At 39.4% G+C, this 19,887-nt stretch overlaps 1 protein-coding gene across 1 annotated transcript in view; it reads left to right on the top strand.

Annotated features, from left to right (window-relative positions):
* Positions 1-19,887, top strand: part of tdrd9 (tudor domain containing 9) — a 43,650-nt gene that overhangs the window by 22,370 nt on the left and 1,393 nt on the right. The window contains exons 15-34 of the mRNA XM_084915286.1: positions 2,067-2,229; positions 2,358-2,421; positions 2,834-2,897; positions 2,990-3,034; positions 4,244-4,297; positions 4,727-4,843; positions 4,988-5,095; positions 6,784-6,884; positions 7,015-7,185; positions 7,842-7,953; positions 8,062-8,277; positions 15,271-15,360; positions 15,447-15,704; positions 15,978-16,145; positions 16,684-16,754; positions 16,855-16,964; positions 17,509-17,605; positions 17,685-17,823; positions 18,317-18,435; positions 19,747-19,819. Coding sequence (XP_084771412.1) covers positions 2,067-2,229; positions 2,358-2,421; positions 2,834-2,897; positions 2,990-3,034; positions 4,244-4,297; positions 4,727-4,843; positions 4,988-5,095; positions 6,784-6,884; positions 7,015-7,185; positions 7,842-7,953; positions 8,062-8,277; positions 15,271-15,360; positions 15,447-15,704; positions 15,978-16,145; positions 16,684-16,754; positions 16,855-16,964; positions 17,509-17,605; positions 17,685-17,823; positions 18,317-18,435; positions 19,747-19,819 — 2,340 coding nt within the window. The remainder of the gene's footprint in view (positions 1-2,066; positions 2,230-2,357; positions 2,422-2,833; positions 2,898-2,989; positions 3,035-4,243; positions 4,298-4,726; positions 4,844-4,987; positions 5,096-6,783; positions 6,885-7,014; positions 7,186-7,841; positions 7,954-8,061; positions 8,278-15,270; positions 15,361-15,446; positions 15,705-15,977; positions 16,146-16,683; positions 16,755-16,854; positions 16,965-17,508; positions 17,606-17,684; positions 17,824-18,316; positions 18,436-19,746; positions 19,820-19,887) is intronic.

The following is a 19,887-nucleotide window of genomic DNA, read 5'->3' as shown; positions in this document are numbered from 1 at the left end:
TTAGGGGTGCAACGATACACAAAATTCACAGTTCGGTTCAGTACTTTGGTGTCACGGTTCGATATTTTTTCGATACAAAAAAATGTTCATGCCTTTTTAATTTGTCATTTATTAAGATTCTAAATATATATTTTAACTCAAAAGTACAGTTTTTAAATTTAATGTTGCTGAAACAACAAAATAAAAGAAATAAATATCTGATCGAGAAATCACTCATCTTTGGAAAAGAGTGATTTCATGTGCTAACGGCTGTCTAAATGACTCGGGTAAAGTTTGTAGCATGCGTGCTTGTTGTTTTTGTCTGCTTCCACTTGTCTTTGCACTAGGACGATGTCAGCGTAAATGTGCAGTCATATTCATTGTGTTTCCACTAGTGCTGTCAGCGTTAATCTCATTAAAATGACATTAACGCCATAACGCGGAAAATCTCCGTTAACAAGATACCGCGGATTGTCAACACGTTAACAAGCTAACTGTGCTAACGCACTAGTTTCCACAAATTGAGCATTGCGTGGCACATCCGACATACTGTTTTACTTTTGTCCATGACGCGCTTACCTTCAGGGTCATGCTTCACATGAAAACCAAAATAGTTCCAAACGCCAGATCTGAATGAGGGTGGGGGAGGTTCAATTTCGGGTAGCGTTGAGGCAGTTGCCATGTTGCAACGAACTTAGCTTCTGTCTTGCTAGCTTCCGCTGCGCTCAGTGGATCTGCACTCGACAGTGCAGCCTAGGTGGAGTCATCGAACGCAGATCCACTGAGCGCTCAACACAGACAGCATCGTCAGAAGAAAAGTTGATAAAATAAATAAAAAATGTTGTATTGTTCGATACACGTGTACCGAACTGAAAACACTGTATCGAACGGTTCAATACCGATACGAGTATCGTTGCACCCCTAATATATATGTATATACTAGGGGTGCAACGGTACACAAAATTCACGGTTCGGTTCGATACTTTGGTGTCACGGTTTGATATTTTTTCGATACAAAAAAATGTTCATGCTTTTTTAATTTGTCATTTATTAAAATTATAAATATATATTTTAACTCAAACGTACAGTTTTTAAATTTAATGTTGCTGAAACAACAAAGGGATAAAATAATAAATCTATCTGATTGAGAAATCACTCATCTTTGGAAAAGAGAGTTTATTACAGAGAAATGGCTCTTTCCAAAATAAAAGCTATACTATACGCTTCTTCTGGGCTATACTCTCAGCAGCATATTAAACATATCAGGTCCCCATAAGGAGAATCATGTGCTAACGGCTGTCTAAATGACTCGGGTAAAGTTTGTAGCATGCGTGCTTGTTGTTTTTGTCTGCTTCCACTTGTCTTTGCACTTGGATGATGTCGGCGTAAATGTGCAGTCATATTAATTTTGTTCCCACTAGTGCTGTCAGCGTTAATCTGAAATGACGTTAACGCCACAACACGGCAAATCTCTGTTAACGAGCTACCCCGGATCGCCCCGTGCGTGGGGCCGGACGGCGCCAACACGTTAATGAGCAAACTGTGCTAACGCACTAGTTCCCACCCATGTAATTGAGCATTGCGTGGCACATCCAACATACTGTTTTACTTTTGTCCATGACGCGCTTACCTTCAGGGTCATACTTCACATGAAGACCAAAATAGTTCCAAAGGCCACAACTGAATGAGGGTGGGGGAGGTTCAATTTGCCATGTTGCAACGAGCTTAGCTTCTGTCTTGCTAACTTGTGCTGCGCTCAGTGGATCTGCGCTCGACAGTGCAGCCTAGGCGGAGTAGTCGAACGCAGATCTACTGAGCTCTCAACACAGACAGCATCGTCAGAAGAAAAGTTGATCAAATAAATTAAAAATTTTGTATTGTTCGATACATATGCGTACCGAACCGAAAGCACTGTATCGAACGGTTCAATATCGATACGAGTATCGTTGCACCCCTAGTGTGTGTGTGTGTATATTTGTGTGTGTGTTTGTCTGTGTGTGTATACACATATATGTTAAAGCTAAAATGTTATGAGTTCAGAAGTTCATTAGTTGTGTGCATAGAGTATGCTGTCTGTCACACTGCAGATGGGTGCGCTGTCTGTGAAAAGTGAAAGCAGAGGTCAAAATGAAGATGGTGAGCTGACGTTCCTGGGCCGAGTGCTGGCTCACTTGCCTTTAGACCTGTACCTGGGGAAGATGATTGTCCTGGGCCACATCTTTGGTTGCCTGGATGAGTGCCTCATCATTGGTTAGTCTGTCATGGTACTTGGTGGTATCTGTTGTGTACGGCATGTTTTCTAGAGACATAGCTTTACAGCCTAAATGTGTAACATGTTTTTCGGAATACTTCTGCACAACATACTCTCTCATTCTCAGCTGCCTCTCACTCTCTGAAGAGCTTCTTTGCGATACCGTCCATGCAGCAGATTGCTGGCCATAGGTGAGTCCGATCCAGCAGGTGCACTGATTTACAGACTCATGATGTCACATTAGATTTTGTGTACCAACACTGTGGCTGCATTTCATGCATTACGTAGTAAAGTAACTTGATTTAAACTAGAGCTTTTGACGCACCTTTACATGTTTAGTGCAGCGTAATATCTGATGCATTCAGAAAAATGCTCACAGTCCAGCAAAAATGAAAAAGTATGAAAAAATAATGTCACATCACGCCACTGTTCACCTCCAGTTTGGGATTTTTTAGTTTAGATCGTCAGTAATTTTTCTTCCAGTGTATACTTATATTGGTCACGTGTCTAATTGTAACATGCTTACATTAGAGTAAGGTCAAAAGCAGATATGGGTTGTGTGTTTTGTAATTATTATTTTTTTTGTATCATGTGTAACTCCAGGAGCAAGCTGGCTTTTACCCGTGGCACACCAAGTGATTCCATAGCTTTCCTAAATGCCTTCAAGGTAAAGAATGTTTTACATATCTCCAGCAGGTTTTAATTTTGAGTGGATTTTCATGCGTGGTTGCTCTATTCTCTCTTGTTTCTTTATGTTAGGCATGGCACTCAGCCAAGAAGAATGGACAGCTGAGGCACCCAAAGGTATACTATGAACTAAATTACTCTAACCTTCAGCAATGTGTGCCACCCTACCAGGATAATGACCCCCAAAACACCAGAAAGCTTTGTACAAACTACTTACCAATGAAAGAAGATCAATAAGTGCTGATTGCCACTCACTTTAACTCACAGTCAGACCTGCTGGAGACGTTTTCTGACATCATAAAGCCTCTTAGGAGCATGGTCAGAGTGCAAACTATTCCAAGAGATTCTGAAAGAATAGAAGTAGTGTAATTGTTTCAGCAATTCACTTTTTCACTCAGACAACTAAAGGGGCATTATTAGAGCTAATGAAGATATTACTACGGTATTTGAAACAAAGAAAATGTACAACTATCTTCCTTCCTGGTTTCAGGATTTTGGGTCCTATGGCAAGTGATTTTCCAAGGCTAATTCTCTATAAAATATAGACAATAATAGGTGCTGGTGCCATTGCTGTTATCAGTTTTTAAGGCAACAAATCACATTAAATGGGTAGCCAAAAAATGGAGGAGCAGCTTGTTCTGACCATGTCTCTCCAACCTGACTATCCATGTCAACGTCACAGGGATTAAAGTCTAGGAATAAGAAATAGGGAATAAAAAGGAAAGGGGCAAGGATAGTCTATCATACAACACTGGTCAGAGTGGTGATATGTTGTCTAGATGATGTTGCCATAGAAACAAAACCCACGCACTATGTGGGAGGGCTTTTTATGAACCATCCCCATCAACCTGCCAGCACTTTGTGTGTTCGTACAGCAATTTTCTCTAGTAAAAAAGTTATTCACCTGGTGACTTTTGAGGTCTCTTTTTTGGATCATTATCCTGCTGTAGAACCATCTTCTTTACAGTTTAACTTCTAGCTGACTCTGTGAAGTTGTCACTCAAAACAAGATTTTTCCTGTGTTTTTGCAATATATTCTGTGCCATGTTTTTCATGTCAAAGACCTCACATAACAGTTCTTAGTAGCTGCTGTTATTGTTGTTATGGCCTGGTTGTTGTTTGCTGAGGCCAAAAAGATCTAGGTATTATAGAAATGATCAGGGTACCTACTTAGAATTTCTAGCCTCCCATAAAAGTGTTGAGGTATTCAAATTCTAAGAGTGAATTAAACTTAACACAACATTATAACAATGTTTTTGTTTTTTTTGTCTGTTTGTTTTGTGTTTTTGGCAAAAATTAAATGTATTTGCTGCCTTTTCTTCTTAGGATGAACTGGACTGGGGAAAGGAGAACTTCATTCAGATCAAGAGGATCAGAGAGGTACAGAGATCAAAGTTGGTCGCATGTGTTCAGAGAATAACATTTCAGGAGAAAGCGTGACCTGAGTGCATTAAATAGCAGGCGTTAAGTGATAATTGCAGTGTATTTTAAGCTGATACAAACTTGGCACAAAAAGTAAGCAAATGAGCCACAGTTTCAGGGGAAATTAACAGGCTTTCCAACAGTGTTGCCAGGAAGCTTTGTTACAACAAAGCACTAAACAACAAAACACAAATTGCCTTACTTTTTGTAAGTTAATTTAAATTTGATTCCTTTTATGAGGTCATGGGTAGCCCCGTGATGTCTTTTGCAAAGGTATTATTAGTTAATATTAGGTATTAAAATTTATAGTCCTTACAATGTTTTCTAGCTGTTGGACATGCAGTTTAAAGAAAGTATAAATACTTGCTTACTGAAATTGCTGACCAGGTTGCAGAGCTGTATGAGGAGCTGAAGAAGCGTGTGTCCCAATTCAACATGAATGTAGCAGAGGAAAGCCAGTTCTCAGACTACACCAGTGCACGCAAGCAGGCATTCATTCTTCAGGTTAGTCTTTGCTGAAAACTGTGGGATGTTTATAAATTGTCTTAAACATCATAGTGTGACAATGTAAGGAGCTTTGGGGTTTTTTGCATGTCTGAGTATATTTGACTGTCAGTTTGATGTAAATTGTGACTCACTGCTTCTTAGGTGGTCATTGCTGGTGCGTACTACCCAAACTACTTTCTCCAGGTGGATATAGATGAAGCCCTGGCTTCCAGAGAGCTGTGTGGCTTCAACCCCAGAACGACAGTGATGGTATTATTACCTCATCTACAGCTTGGCTCAGCTACACTTTACTTCATGTTAACATAGCACATTACGTTATTAACATAATAAGAATTATTTATAAACTTGTTAATAAGCAATTGGTTGTTGTTATCATTATTAGACTTCATGTACAATTCAAGCTGGCTGATGATTTACCTAAAACAGGCTTTACTTTTCATGTAAATGTCTAAGAACGACAAATTTATCTCACTCCCTTTTCGCATCTTGCTTGCATGTCCTTAAAGTTTTTAAAGGTGTTTGATGGACAGTTTTTAATTAAAATGGCATAAAATATCTATCTATCCATCCATCCATCGATTTCTTCCACTTATCCAATTAAATTGTCTTAAATACAGATCAAGTGATCTTGTTTGTAGCCACGTCTCCACAAAAATTTGTAGCCAATAGTGTCTCTGTGTTTGCCTGCTCTACACATTTATATTTGCTTGTCTAGCTGGAATCTGAAGCCAATTTTGCTGCTTTTGCAACAGACCAAGCTCCATTCCATACTTGAATTCACAAATTGGCCATAATGCTCTCAAAAGCATTAAAAATATTCTGTAAGCATCATTTCCTGGCTTCTACCTCTGACCACCAGAGTTGATTGTGCCCACTCAAAACAGTGTTTGTTCTTTAGGATGTTTCAAAAGCTGCCAAGAAGCAGCCCACAACTCATTCCCTTTTTTAAAAGGAAGATATGTATATATAGTCCATCCACTGAGACACAAAGTTGGATCATTTTTAAATTTTCTTATTAAAAGGCACCACACGGACTGAACGCTCTGCTTCTGAAATGCTCCAAGTGTGATTTTTAAACTGTGTGAAGGATAATACAAAGCTGCTTTAACCTCCTAAAACCCGACCTCTTTCATGGCATGCATTTACAATTTCTCTTTGGTGTTTGGGCTGATTGGGACCTGATGAATGTAAAAAAAAAGAATGACCTGATTTTTGTTTCTGAGAAAAATTAGATCCACATAAGAGTACATTTTTTTTAATTAAATTAGAACAGTGGCAGCATAATGTCCTCGTAAGTGGATATCAGGCCCATGTAGAGCAAAATTTAGTATTTTGGTCTAGACAACTCAAAATGCGATGTCCAAATATGTGGACGCCAGGTCCTAGGAGGTTAAAGATAGACCCTGTGTATGCATCGGGTATGATGATGTTGATGAAGGAGGCTGCAACATGCTAGCCATCCTACTTTCTAGTCGAGAGAAATGGAAGGATACAAGTGTAATGACAGATGAGTTGGAAATTCTGTACGGTTAAAATTGGAGTGTACAAGTTATTACAAAGTAAGATACAGTAACTCAAAGGTGTTTACATTTCACAGGTAGTGAGCAGCTGAGCATAACCAGAATAATCCTCTTTTATCACTCTAATAATCACCCAAATTTTTAAAATAAAGATTATTTTATTCCGTTTGACCTGAAACTATCAACTGAGCCCAGGTTCATTAGGAAAATAATCACAAAGTGAAGAAATAAGGGCCGCTTCACCACAAACTTAGAAGAGGTTGTCACTGCTGCTAGCCTTTAGAAAGGTTTAAGGCAATTAAGCATTCACTTTTCGGACCCAGACTTTTTATTTCTGTCCAAATTATAATTTGGTTTATAGGCAATTAAATTGTCAGTTTTGTTTTTCTAATTGTATCATCAAACTGTTGTTTTTAGTTGAGGAACCTTCCGCCGTACAGTTTCCTGTATTACAAGCAGCTGCAGTGCATGTTCCGCCTCTGTGGACAGGTCAAAGCCATTTCCTTTGATAGCTCCAGGTACTAGAGGCTACTGTGGCAAGTCAAACATCATCACTCAGTACTTTGTCTGCTTGAACCTTTGTGCACTTAGTTTTAATCTCACTTTGTGTGTGTGTGTGTGTGTGTGTGCGTGTGCGCGCGCACTCAGAGCATATGTGGAGTTCTACAGGACATCCCAGGACTCTGGTGTGCTGCCTGAAGTGTCTCTTGCCCTCCTGCTGGCCCATCAGAGCCCTGCAATGGAGCTGTCAGTCTACCCCATTGAACAAATAGAAAACTGTGCTGGGAACAGACACATAACTCACATGAAATATTCACGGTACGCCGAGTTTCACATATTTCAAATGCCAAATGTAGTTGTCTCTCTGAGAGAAATCTAAGTCATGAGCTGAAATATTGAACATGTTCGGCAAGGACAAAATGTCATCTTAACCACTAAGTTTTGGCTGTGTCTGTCATTTGAGGACTCAGTGTTTTTGGCAAATCTAACCCCTACATAACAGGCTGCAGTGGTCAGTGCCTTGGCCCTAAACCTTAATGTAATCTGACATCCTAGCACTCTGCATGCCTCTTGCCAGCAATCATTGGACTCAGAGTGGAGGTTTTAGGCAAAACAGTGCCAGCTTCTTCCTACCCCTGCTGGGCTGTAGGGTGACACATTTATTTAATTGTAAGAATGCTGACATATTTTGATAAAATACAGTTTTAGCTTCTCCTCATAATTTGTTTTTTTTTTTCCATAAAATATAATGTTCAGCTGTTGTTATTGCTGGTAGATTCTGAATAAAATTGTACGTTTGCTTGTTCTTAAAATGTTTTATTTTGGTGAACACATAGCAGACATGTGTTTACTCTTTAAAATGAGATGCTGACTCAGTTTAACTCATCACAGTAAAACAGCTATAAGTACACACATGCCAGTGTGTAGTCAGTGGTGACAGCGAAGCATCACCTAAAATCTCTGTTTCTGTGCAGCGTGAATGTTGACTTCCAGAGCCAGTCTGTCTGCCCAGTGGGAGTGGTCAGCAGCACCATCGACCCCACCAGGCTACCCCCCAATCGCTTGTTTGTGGTGAACATCACAAAAGTTAGTCTTCTATTCTGTTTTTATTTCCCCTACTAAATACCAGACTTTCTTTATTTGAATAAATATTATGAATATTAATGGATGTATCGTCTCTGAAATCTGCTGTAGGTGATGGAGGTTGGTCATTTCTGGGGGTTCCAAGCAGATGAAGCCAGCTTGGAAAAACAGCGCCAAATGACAGCAGATATTAACACATGCACGCTGCATCCTTTAACTGTGTCGCTCTACCCCAACCTGCTGTGCCTGGCTCCCTTCTCTGAGTTCAATGAGCAGAGCATGTACTACCGTGCCAAGATCCTACACATGCGTGGCAACACAGTGGAGGTAAATATTACTTACACTCTGCAGCCTGCTGCTCAAAATTTAAGACACCCGTTTATTTTCTCTGTAACTTTTCTCTGCAAGTTTTACTTCTATTTTTCTATCTTTTTTACTTGTGATTGGCCTGTCGTAGTTAGGATTCTGTACCTTTTTTAAAGTCCAGACAGAAGTTCACCCATGAAGATGGCATTTGACAATCTCCCCAGTACCCTTAATGATGAGTTTTGAAACCTCAGTGTATATGTTTGACCATTAGATCAGGTCACAGTTTTTTACAAGGGTGAGCTGTGTAGGCTGAGATCACCCTCACTGACTTCTGATGCACACTCAAGCAGGGGAAAGAGTTGAGCTTATTGGTTTGAAGGTCTAGCTGTAATTTTTCCAGTGGGCTAATGTTGTGAATGCTAAAAAAAAACAAAACATTGTACTTTACACCATCTGAGTTCACTGAATTTGTAATGGCTCTGCCTTTTTGCTGCTTGCTGTGTGTGCGCGTCAATAGGTTGTCAACTTTGCTGCTGGTGCATTGTGAAAGTCTTTTTTTCTCCCTTTTTTTTTTTAAGAATAGAAGATACTCGGGCTGAATGTTGTATTTTTTAATTTGCATGCTATCAAATTCTACTGAGTTTGTATTTGCAAATGCGAGTGAGATGCTTGTGCTGGGCAGCACAACCAGCGTCACCTTCCTGCTTCTTTTCCAAAAAGTTTCTCACTTTAATGAAAAAAATGTCTACTATTCCTCATTTCACATTTGAACTCTTTTTTTTTTTTTTTTTTTTTTTTTTTTTTGCAAATATTTTTATTGAAAAAAGAAAAAAAACACAGTACTTGCAGTTACCGAAATACAATTAAACTTTCTTCATTTTCCTAAGTAAATATACTTATTAGGGGTGCAACGATACACAAAATTCACGGTTCGGTTCGATACTTTGGTGTCACGGTTCGATATTTTTTCGATACAAAAAAATGTTCATGTCTTTTTAATTTGTCATTTATTAAAATTATACATATATATTTTAACTCAAAAGTACAGTTTTTAAATATAATGTTGCTGAAACAACAAAATAATAAAAAACAAAATAAATCTATCTGATCGAGAAATCACTCATCTTTGGAAAAGAGAGTTTATTACAGAGAAATGGCTCTTTCCAAAATAAAAGCTATACTATACGCTTCTTCTGGGCTATATTCTCAGCAGCATATTAAACATATCAGGTCCCCATAAGGAGAATCATGTGCTAACGGCTGTCTAAATGACTCGGGTAAAGTTTGTAGCATGCGTGCTTGTTGTTTTTGTCTGCTTCCACTTGTCTTTGCACTAGGATGATGTCGGCGTAAATGTGCAGTCGTTGTGTTCCCACTAGTGCTATCAGCGTTAATCTCGTTAAAATGACATTAACGCCATAACGCGGCAAATCTCCATTAACGAGTTACCGCGGATCACCCCGTGCGTGGGGCTGGATGGCGTTAACAAGCTAACTGCGCTAACGCACTAGTTCCCACCAGTTGAGCATTGCGTGGCACATCCGACATACTGTTTTACTTTTGTACATGACGCCCTTACCATCAGGGTCATACTTCACATGAAAACCAAGATAGTTTCAAACGCCAGATCTGAATGAGGGTGGGGGAGGTTCAGTTTCGGCTAGCGTTGAGGCAGTTGCCATGTTGCAACGAGCTGAGCTTCTGTCTTGCTAGCTTCCGCTGCACTCAGTAGATCTGCGCTCGATAGTGCAGCCTAGGCGGAGTAGTCGAACGCAGATCCACTGAGCGCTCATCACAGACAGCATCGTCAGAAGAAAAGTTGATAAAATAAATAAAAAATGTTGTATTGTTCGGTACACATGCGTACCGAACTCTGTATCGAACGGTTCAATACCGATACGAGTATTGTTGCACCCCTAATATGTGTGTGTGTGTGTGTGTGTGTGTGTGTGTGTGTGTGTGTGTGTATATATATATATATGTGTATATATGTATGTATATATGTGTGTATATATGTATGTATATATGTGTGTATATATGTATATATGTGTATATATATATATATATGTGTATATATGTATATATGTATATATATATATATGTGTGTATATATGTATATATGTATGTGTATATATATATATATATATATATATATATATATATATATATATATATATATATATATATATATATATATATATATATATATATTCAATTTTATTTATATAGCGCCAAATCACAACAAAAGTCGCCTCAAGGCGCTTCATAGATACAGAGAAAAACCCAACAATCATATGACCCCCTATGAGCAAGCACTTTGGCGACAGTGGGAAGGAAAAACTCCCTTTTAACAGGAAGAAACCTCCGGCAGAACCAGGCTCAGGGAGGGGCGGCCATCTGCTGCGACCGGTTGGGGTGAGAGAAGGAAGACAGGATGAAAGACATGCTGTGGAAGAGAGACAGAGGTTAATAACAGATATGATTCAATGCAGAGAGGTCTATTAATACATAGTGAGTGAGAAAGGTGACTGGAAAGGAAAAACTCAATGCATCATGGGAATCCCCCGGCAGCCTACGTCTATTGCAGCATAACTAAGGGAGGATTCAGGGTCACCTGGTCCAGCCCTAACTATATGCTTTAGCAAAAAGGAAAGTTTTAAGCCTAATCTTAAAAGTAGAGATAGTTTCTGTCTCCCGAATCCAAACTGGAAGCTGGTTCCACAGAAGAGGGGCCTGAAAACTGAAGGCTCTGCCTCCCATTCTACTTTTAAATACTCTAGGAACAACAAGTAGGCCTGCAGAGCGAGAGCGAAGTGCTCTAATAGGGTGATATGGTACTACAAGGTCATTAAGATAAGATGGGGCCTGATTATTTAAGACCTTGTATGTGAGGAGCAGGATTTTGAATTCAATTCTGGACTTAACAGGAAGCCAATGAAGGGAAGCCAAAACAGGAGAAATATGCTCTCTCTTTCTAGTCCCCGTCAGTACTCTTGCTGCAGCATTTTGGATTAGCTGAAGGCTTTTCAGTGAGTTTTTTGGACATCCTGATAATAATGAATTACAGTAGTCCAGCCTGGAAGTAATAAATGCATGAACTAGTTTTTCAGCGTCACTCTGAGACAGGATATTTCTAATTTTAGAGATGTTGCGCAAATGGAAGAAAGCAGTCTTACATATTTGTTTAATATGTGCGTTGAAGGACATGTCCTGGTCAAAAATGACTCCAAGGTTCCTCACAGCGTTACTGGAGGCCAAGGTAATGCCATCCAGAGTAAGAATCTGGTTAGATACCATATTTCTAAGATTTTCAGGGCCGAGTACAATGACCTCAGTTTTATCTGAATTAAGAAGCAGAAAGTTAGCGGCCATCCAGGTCTTTATGTCTTTAAGACATTCCTGCAGTTTAACTAATTGGTGTGTGTTATCTGGCTTCATGGACAGATAGAGCTGGGTGTCATCTGCATAGCAGTGAAAATGTATGCTATGTCTTCTAATGATGCTGCCTAAGGGAAGCATGTATAATGTAAACAGAATTGGTCCTAGCACTGAACCCTGTGGAACTCCATAATTAACCTCAGTGTGTGAAGAGGACTCTCCATTTACATGCACAAATTGGAGTCTATTAGATAGATATGATACAGACCACTGCAGTGCAGTACCTGTAATACCTACAGCATGTTCTAATCGCTCTAATAGGATATTATGGTCAACAGTATCGAACGCTGCACTGAGGTCTAGCAGGACAAGCACAGAGATGAGTCCACTGTCAGAGGCCATAAGAAGATCATTTGTAACCTTCACTAAAGCTGTTTCTGTGCTGTGATGAGCTCTGAAACCTGACTGAAACGCTTCAAATAAACCATTCCTCTGCAGATGATCTGTTAGCTGTTTGACAACTACTCTTTCAATGATTTTTGATATGAAAGGAAGGTTGGAGATTGGCCTATAATTAGCTAAGACTGCTGGGTCTAGAGATGCTTTTTGAGTAAAGGTTTAACTACAGCCAGCTTGAAGGCCTGTGGTACATAGCCGACCATTAGAGATAGGTTGATCATATTTAAGATCGAAGAATTAATCAATGGCAGGACTTCTTTGAGCAGTTTTGTAGGAATGGGGTCTAAAAGACACGTTGATGGTTTGGAGGAAGTAATTATTGAAGTTAACTCAGAAAGATCAATTGGAGAAAAAGAGTCTAACTTAACATCAATGGTACTAAGAGTAGCTGTAGATAATATTACATCTGTGGGATGATTACTGGTAATTTTTTCTCTAATGATAAAAATTTTATTTGTGAAGAAGTTCATGAAGTCATTACTAGTTAACGTTAAAGGGATGGTTGGCTCAACAGAGCTCTGACTCTTTGTCAGCCTGGCTACAGTGCTGAAGAGAAACCTGGGGTTGTTCTTATTTTCTTCAATCAGTGATGAATAGTAAGATGTTCTGGCTTTGCGGAGGGCTTTCTTATAAAGCAGCAAACTATTTCTCCAGGCTAAATGATGATCCTCTAAATTTGTGACACGCCATTTCCTCTCCAGATTACGAGTCATCTGCTTTAGGGTACGTGTTTGAGAATTATACCACGGAGTCAGGTACTTCTGATTAGAGACCTTAGTTTTCACTGGAGCTACAGTATCCAGAGTCGTACGTAGTGAGGAGGTGAAATTATTAACAAGATAATCGACCTCTGTTGGGGTAGCGTTCAGATAGCTGCTCTGCTCTGTGTTGGTACAGGGCATTGAAGATGATAACAGTGGGTGGATTATATTCTTAAACTTAGTTACAGCGCTTTCAGAAAGACATCTACTTTGATAAAATCTACTCTCCACCGCTGTGTAATCAATTATTGTAAATGTAAATGTTATCAGGAAATGATCAGACAGGAGAGGGTTTTCAGGAAACACTGTTAAATGTTCAGTTTCTATGCCATATGTTAAAACAAGATCTAGAGTGTGATTAAAGTGGTGGGTGGGTTCTTTTACATTTTGAGAGAAGCCAATTGAGTCTAATAACAGACTAAATGCCATGTTGAGGCTGTCATTTTTAGCATCTACATGGATGTTAAAATCACCCACAATAATTATTTTATTTGAGCTCAGAACTAAATTAGATATAAAGTCTGAGAAATCAGACAGAAACTCTGTGTAAGGCCCAGGTGGACGATAGATGATAACAAGTAAGACTGGTTTCTGAGTTTCACAGCTGGGGTGGACAATGTTAAGCATCAGGCTTTCAAATGAATTAAAAGTCTGTCTTGGTCTTTCATTAATTAATAGGCTGGTGTGAAAAATTGCTGCCACACCTCCCCCTCGGCCTGTGCTTCGAGGTTTCTGGTAGTTAGAATGACTCGGGGGTGTTGATTCATTTAAACTAACATAATCATCCTGCTGCAACCAGGTTTCTGTAAGGCAGAGTAAATCAATTTGTTGATCAATTATTAAGTCATGTACTAACAGAGACTTGGAGGAGAGAGACCTAATATTTAATAATCCACATTTCACTGTTTTACTCTTTGGTTCAGATGTGGATACTGTACTGTTCTTTCTTTGTAATTGTTTATGTTTAAGTTGTTTGTTGCTGGTTTTTAGTTTGTTTTTTGTCTTTTTGGAAGCTGACACAGTCTCTATGGAGATGGGTTTTTGGGGGGGTAGCAGGAGGAGAGAAGCTGCAGAGAGGCGTGTAAGACTGCAACTCTGCTTCCTGGTCCCAACTCTGGATAGTCATATTTTGGGGGGTTTAATAAATTTGTCCATATTTCTAGAAATGAGAGCTGCTCCATCCAAAGTGGGATGGATGCCGTCTCTCCTAACAAGACCAGGTTTCCTCCAGAAGGTTTGCCAATTATCTATGAAGCCCACATCGTTTCTGGGACACCACTCAGACAGCCAGCAATTTAAGGAGAACATGCGGCTAAACATGTCACTCCTGGTCTGATTGGGGAGGGGACCAGAGAAAACTATATATATATATATATATATGTGTATATATATATATACATGTATATATGTATATACATATGTGTGTACATATGTGTATATATATATATATATATACATATATATACATGTATATATGTATATACATATGTATATATGTATATATATGTGTGTGTGTGTATATATGTATATATATATATGTATATATATATATATATGTATATATATATATATATATGATACAGACGGACAAAATGGTGGTGGCTAACCAACCGGACATAGTGGTGGTAGACAAACAGAAGAAGACGGCCGTAGTGATCGATGTAGCGGTTCCGAATGACAGCAATATCAGGAAGAAGGAACACGAGAAGCTGGAGAAATACCAAGGGCTCAGAGAAGAGCTCGAGAGGATGTGGAGGGTGAAGGTGGTCCCCGTGGTAATCGGAGCACTAGGTGCGGTGACTCCCAAGCTAGGCGAGTGGCTCCAGCAGATCCCGGGAACAACATCGGAGATCTCTGTCCAGAAGAGCGCAGTCCTAGGAACAGCTAAGATACTGCGCAGGACCCTCAAGCTCCCAGGCCTCTGGTAGAGGACCCGAGCTTGAAGGATAAACCGCCCGCAGGGGCGAGATGGGTGTTTTTTTTATATATATATATACATACATACATACATACATACATACATACATACATACATACATACATACATACATACATATGTGTATATGTATATATATATGTATATATGTGTATATATGTGTATATATGTATATATATGTGTATATATGTATATGTATATGTATATATATGTGTATGTGTATGTATGTATATATATATATATATATATATATATATATATATATGTGTCTCAGAAAAAAATGTTGTTTGTTTGTAATTTTTTTTATTAAGAACTGCAACTTGCTCAACTTGAAATCTTCAAATAGATCTGGGTCCTGGTATTTCAGTGCTTCATGAAATTGGATGTAGTTCCTCCTTGGTCTCTAAAACCAGAGAATATTTTTTGTACATGGTAATTTTTGCAAATTTATCATCCAGGCGTCTCATCTTTCTGCAGGTCTTCTTTGTGGACTATGGCAACAATGAGATTGTTTCCTGCAGCAGCCTCAGAGAGCTGCCGTCTGATCTGCTGTCTCATCCTTTCCAGGTAGCAACATCATAAATGCCACAATCAGTCAGCAGATAAAATGCACACCAGATTAATAGTAACAGATAAACTGCTTATCATATCAGGCTCAGGAGTTCCAGGTCACTGGTATGCATCCTTCAAATCAGTCCATCATTCTGGGGAACCAGTGGAGCAGCCGCGCCCGCAACCGCTTCATCAATCTAGTGAAGGGCCAATCTCTCATTGTGTCCCTGTACTCCATCCTCTATGGTGTGATGCGTGTGGATCTGCTCATCCACTCTGAGACAGCAAACACCAGCGTGGTAGACTTGCTGGTGGAAGAAGGACATGCTGTGAAGGCTGAAGAGAGCTTTGACTCCAAGGTGACACAATAAGCAGAAAGAAATACTAGTTCTCTTAGCAGCTTAAGATGAAGTTATTTCAGTTTTTTAAACTGAACTTAAAACAAAACTTGTATTGAAAAAATACTTGAAGTAAAAATGAAAGCTAGAATTTTAAAGACAAACTATTTGAGATGTGTGGCCTCAGGTTTGCTGCATGTGCTGCAGGCAGACTGAGATGCATTGAGACAAAAAGTTCTGAAGCATTTTGTGCTTTTCTCAGTCAAAGTATTGAATGTTTTTGTGCTCTTGCAGCAAAACCACGAGGTGCTGATGTCTCTGTACAAGGACATGGAGGACGGTACATATGTGCCCAACTCTGTAAGCAACACCTGGAGCAACCGCAAAAAAGAGGAGAAGGAGCTCATCGACAGCCTGCTTACCCACTTTTCCAAGCGATCCCAGTCCTATTCCAGGACAAAAGTACGAAACAATCCAGGCAAAGTTTTGCACATTTTGATGCTTCTAAGGAGGAATCAGAAAATATGTTACAGCATGCTTAGTAAACAGGGATTTAACAATTCTGAAACCAAGACTAAAAATGGAATACAAATGCCCCAAAAGTAGTTAATTGTCACCTTCGTGTTCCTGTGATGCCTGTGCAGTGCTGGTAATTCCTCATGAAAGTATCCTGGTCTAGTAAAACTAGAATGGTTGAAGATCTTTAAGGTTTTGAGTGAATTGTTAGAAAGACAATATCTATAGCTAATGGTGGGTTTTGAATAACACTGAGTCTTTGGTGTTGAATGTGTGATGGATGCCACCGCCTTTTTTACTGTTTGCTGCTATCAGTTTATCCAGAAGAGGGAGCCATTTCAGAGGCTCAGTTCATGTGTTTGTGTTCATTCAGAGGCACACCCATTCAATGTGACAGCCAGAACAGTGACGACACAGTTTTCCATCACTGTGATCAGTGAATGCATCATGTTATGTCTGATTGCTGTTCCCTCTGACACTGCAGGTTCGTCTGCATGGACCAACCAGTCCTCATGTGATGAGCTTCCACAGCTTGAGGAGCAACATGCTCTACAAGTAAGCACTACAGAGATTTAAAAAACAAAACAAAACAAGAATATGTACCTACAACCACCCTCCCTCTGCCTCAGCTGATGATCACTGTATCCTCCTGCAGGACTGTATGTATAGAGAAGAACAGCATCAACTCCTTGGCTCTGAATGAAAACCCACATTGCAAACATCAGAAGATGCTGGTGGCTGGGACTGTGTCAGTCAGCTCCACAGGTACCAGATAAACAAAATATCACAAGGGTAGTGTCCTCCTAGTCCTGTTCCCAAGACTATAAATTGGGGAGTTGCATCAAGAAGCTTGAGCTCTAAATTCAGCTTTAATCATAATATTTGTGACTTTGAAATATGAGCAAGGCAGAATATTAAATTTACACAGAAAGGATGACATAACGAGGTGGTTCAAATGCAGAGGCGCTTTAATGGTAAAAGCATCATCACCTCTAGAGTTCAACCTCGACTTTGGAACAGCCAAAAGCATCTGAGGCTGTAATTTGACTCAAAAATTCAGTATTTCTGTTTTAGGCCCTGGTCTCCTTTAGAGGTGATCAATAAAATAATGCACTAGAAGCATTTTGAGCTAGCTGGAGGTGACAGACTGACTTTTTATTTTTACCAAATAGAAGGGTTTGCTTTAATCTAGCCTAGAGAAAACAAAGCCATAGATGACTTTTTCCAGGTCAGATTATGAGAGCATTGTTTTGATCTTGACAATGGGTCTTATCTTATGTAGAGCTTTAAGGGTGTGTTTGTGTTGCAGGTACCCGTATTCTGCTGAGAGACACCTCCATTTTGCCAGACATCCCTGGACTGCCTGGACTTGTAATGATGCTCTTCACTCCCATCATGGAGCTACGGTTGGTTAAATGTGCATTACCGCTGCACATATATGTACAGAAACTCACATTCTTATTTACCTAACATATTTATTTTTAGCACTGATGAAGAGAGAACCTGCTACACTGGGGCACTCTGTGGCTTAGGCTTCAACAGTCAGAAACAGGAGGCCATCCTGGCTGAACATGACATCGAACTGGCCTTTGATGTGAGGTTTGATGTTGACGACATGACTGAGGTAAATTTAACCTCAGAGACCGTTGTGTAAAATCATCAAAACAGCCACTCAAAGGATTCTGAATAGAAATCTTTGTGCATGTTTGAATAGTCAGTGTCATTTAGGAAGGTTCCTACATGGCAGGCATAATAAGAGTTTTTCAGTTCTCCAAATATTAAGAACGGCTTGCTGTGTGTGCTTCGGTGTTGGGGAAATTTTAGTATTTTAATAATCTGGTAACACTAACCATTATGTGTAAGTATGTGTGCGCTTTACTCATGCAGTTTGCTAACATTTGCTAATACATTAGCTCTCCACCCTTTCATCCAAATGTGATCCAGGTGTGGTCATTTCTGTCATTAGTGCTAATGTTGAAGCTTGAAAATAGAGTCCTAAACTACTTTTTATACAGTTTGTAGCTATGCTTTGTGATACTGGCAGCGGTGTGTGTGGATGGTAGTACTTCAATTGTTTGTTTAAATGATGTGGCACCTGATTGATTCTTTGTTTTCAGATAAATGCTCTACGAATGGCTATAAACCACCTCGTGTGCGAAGGCCCCAATGGCACTCTGCATCTGGGGACTGACAGGATCAGCCAGCTGCAGGAGGACTGTCGGGACCGCCTCATCAGGTCTGATATAGATACATACTGGGGTTGTTCCTGGCTCAGGTCTTTGAGGGGTCAACATGCACAATTGAGGGAGATATACACACATACAATTACCCACTCGCCCTGTGGGTGCTCTTTATCCTCAAAGCTTCATCAAATAACGCAAAAGCCAGATCAGCTAAAATGAGAAAGTATGACAGTTACCTCGAGTTTAGCTTCATCAAGAATGACGATGGAAAACCCAAATGTGTTGTGTGTCTTCAAGTGATAGCAAATCAAGCAATTAAGCCAGCTAAGCTATAGCGGCATCACATAAAAAATTACCCAGAGTTTAAAGATAAAACAAAGTAATTTTTTTTTCAGTGAAAAGGTGGGGATAACATGCGTCAGAAAAAATTAATGGTGAACCTGATAACAACTTCAGAAAAAGTTCAGTGTGCCTCAGTGCACATTTGGTTTCAGATGACAGGGTGGCATCCCAAACTGGCTCCTGAGGGTATGCAAATATTGCTCCCCTTTCCTGCCACTTACCTCTGTAAATCATCATTTTCAACTTTGACTGTGAAGTACAGAGCTCGTTTATAAGTGGAAGATGATCTTCGAGTCTGTTTGTTATCCATCCTTACAAGAATAGAGAAACTGTGTAGTGAGAGACGCGCTCATCCTTCTCACTGAGCTAGGGAATAATTGTTGTTGATGACTGGATTGACTGTGTGAAATAAAGCCAGATAAGGCAAAATTGCTAGATTTTTCATTTTTCTGCAAATAATTTTAATAAGGGCAATATGTTCATTGTGTTAAAATTTAACCAATTAAATAGTCTTTAAACTGCTCATGAAGCAAAATGGGTTCATTTAAATTGTTCCAGTGTTTTCACTGTTTATTTTTTTTGAAAGCTTTCCGATTTATTTTTAAAAAAAATGCTCTGAGTTTAAATACATCTTGAATTTGCCCTGAGTTTAAAAGTGTTCACGTTTATTTAAATTTTGTTTTGTTTATTTTCTATGAAGTTCATAGCTCTTTGAAACAGATTGAGTATTTATATTGAAAAATTTAAAATATAAATTATTCCTACATAATCTAGGAGTACAAAAGGCAGCCTATGAGCATGGGGATTAGAAGGGGGTACTTGGAACAATTTTACCCCTGTAAGGGGTCCCTGGCCCCCAAAAGTTTGACAACCCCTGCTCTACCAGAGGACTGGGAGCTTTTTCCTGATGGTCTTTCTTTAGGGAAGGCCAAAATGTCTTTGGTGGACAACAAAATTTTTTTTTTTTTGAAAAAACAGTAAAAATGCTGAATTTTTAAGTTATTACTGTTTTTATTGTGCAGACTGTTCATGAAGTCTCCGCCAAGGGAAGCCATTGCTCCCCAGTTATTTGAAAAACTGGGAAAATGGAACCAGGTAATGAGCAGATCAGTGCACTTTTATTTATTCATTTGATCATCTGCTCTGCTTAGGCACATTTAGGT

Source organism: Perissodus microlepis, chromosome 19 (genome assembly GCF_051167445.1).
Source record: "Perissodus microlepis isolate ML-2025 ecotype Zambia chromosome 19, ASM5116744v1, whole genome shotgun sequence".
NCBI lineage: Eukaryota > Metazoa > Chordata > Actinopteri > Cichliformes > Cichlidae > Perissodus > Perissodus microlepis.
Note: the sequence above shows the minus strand (reverse complement) of the source record. Positions and strands in the feature narration are given on the sequence as shown.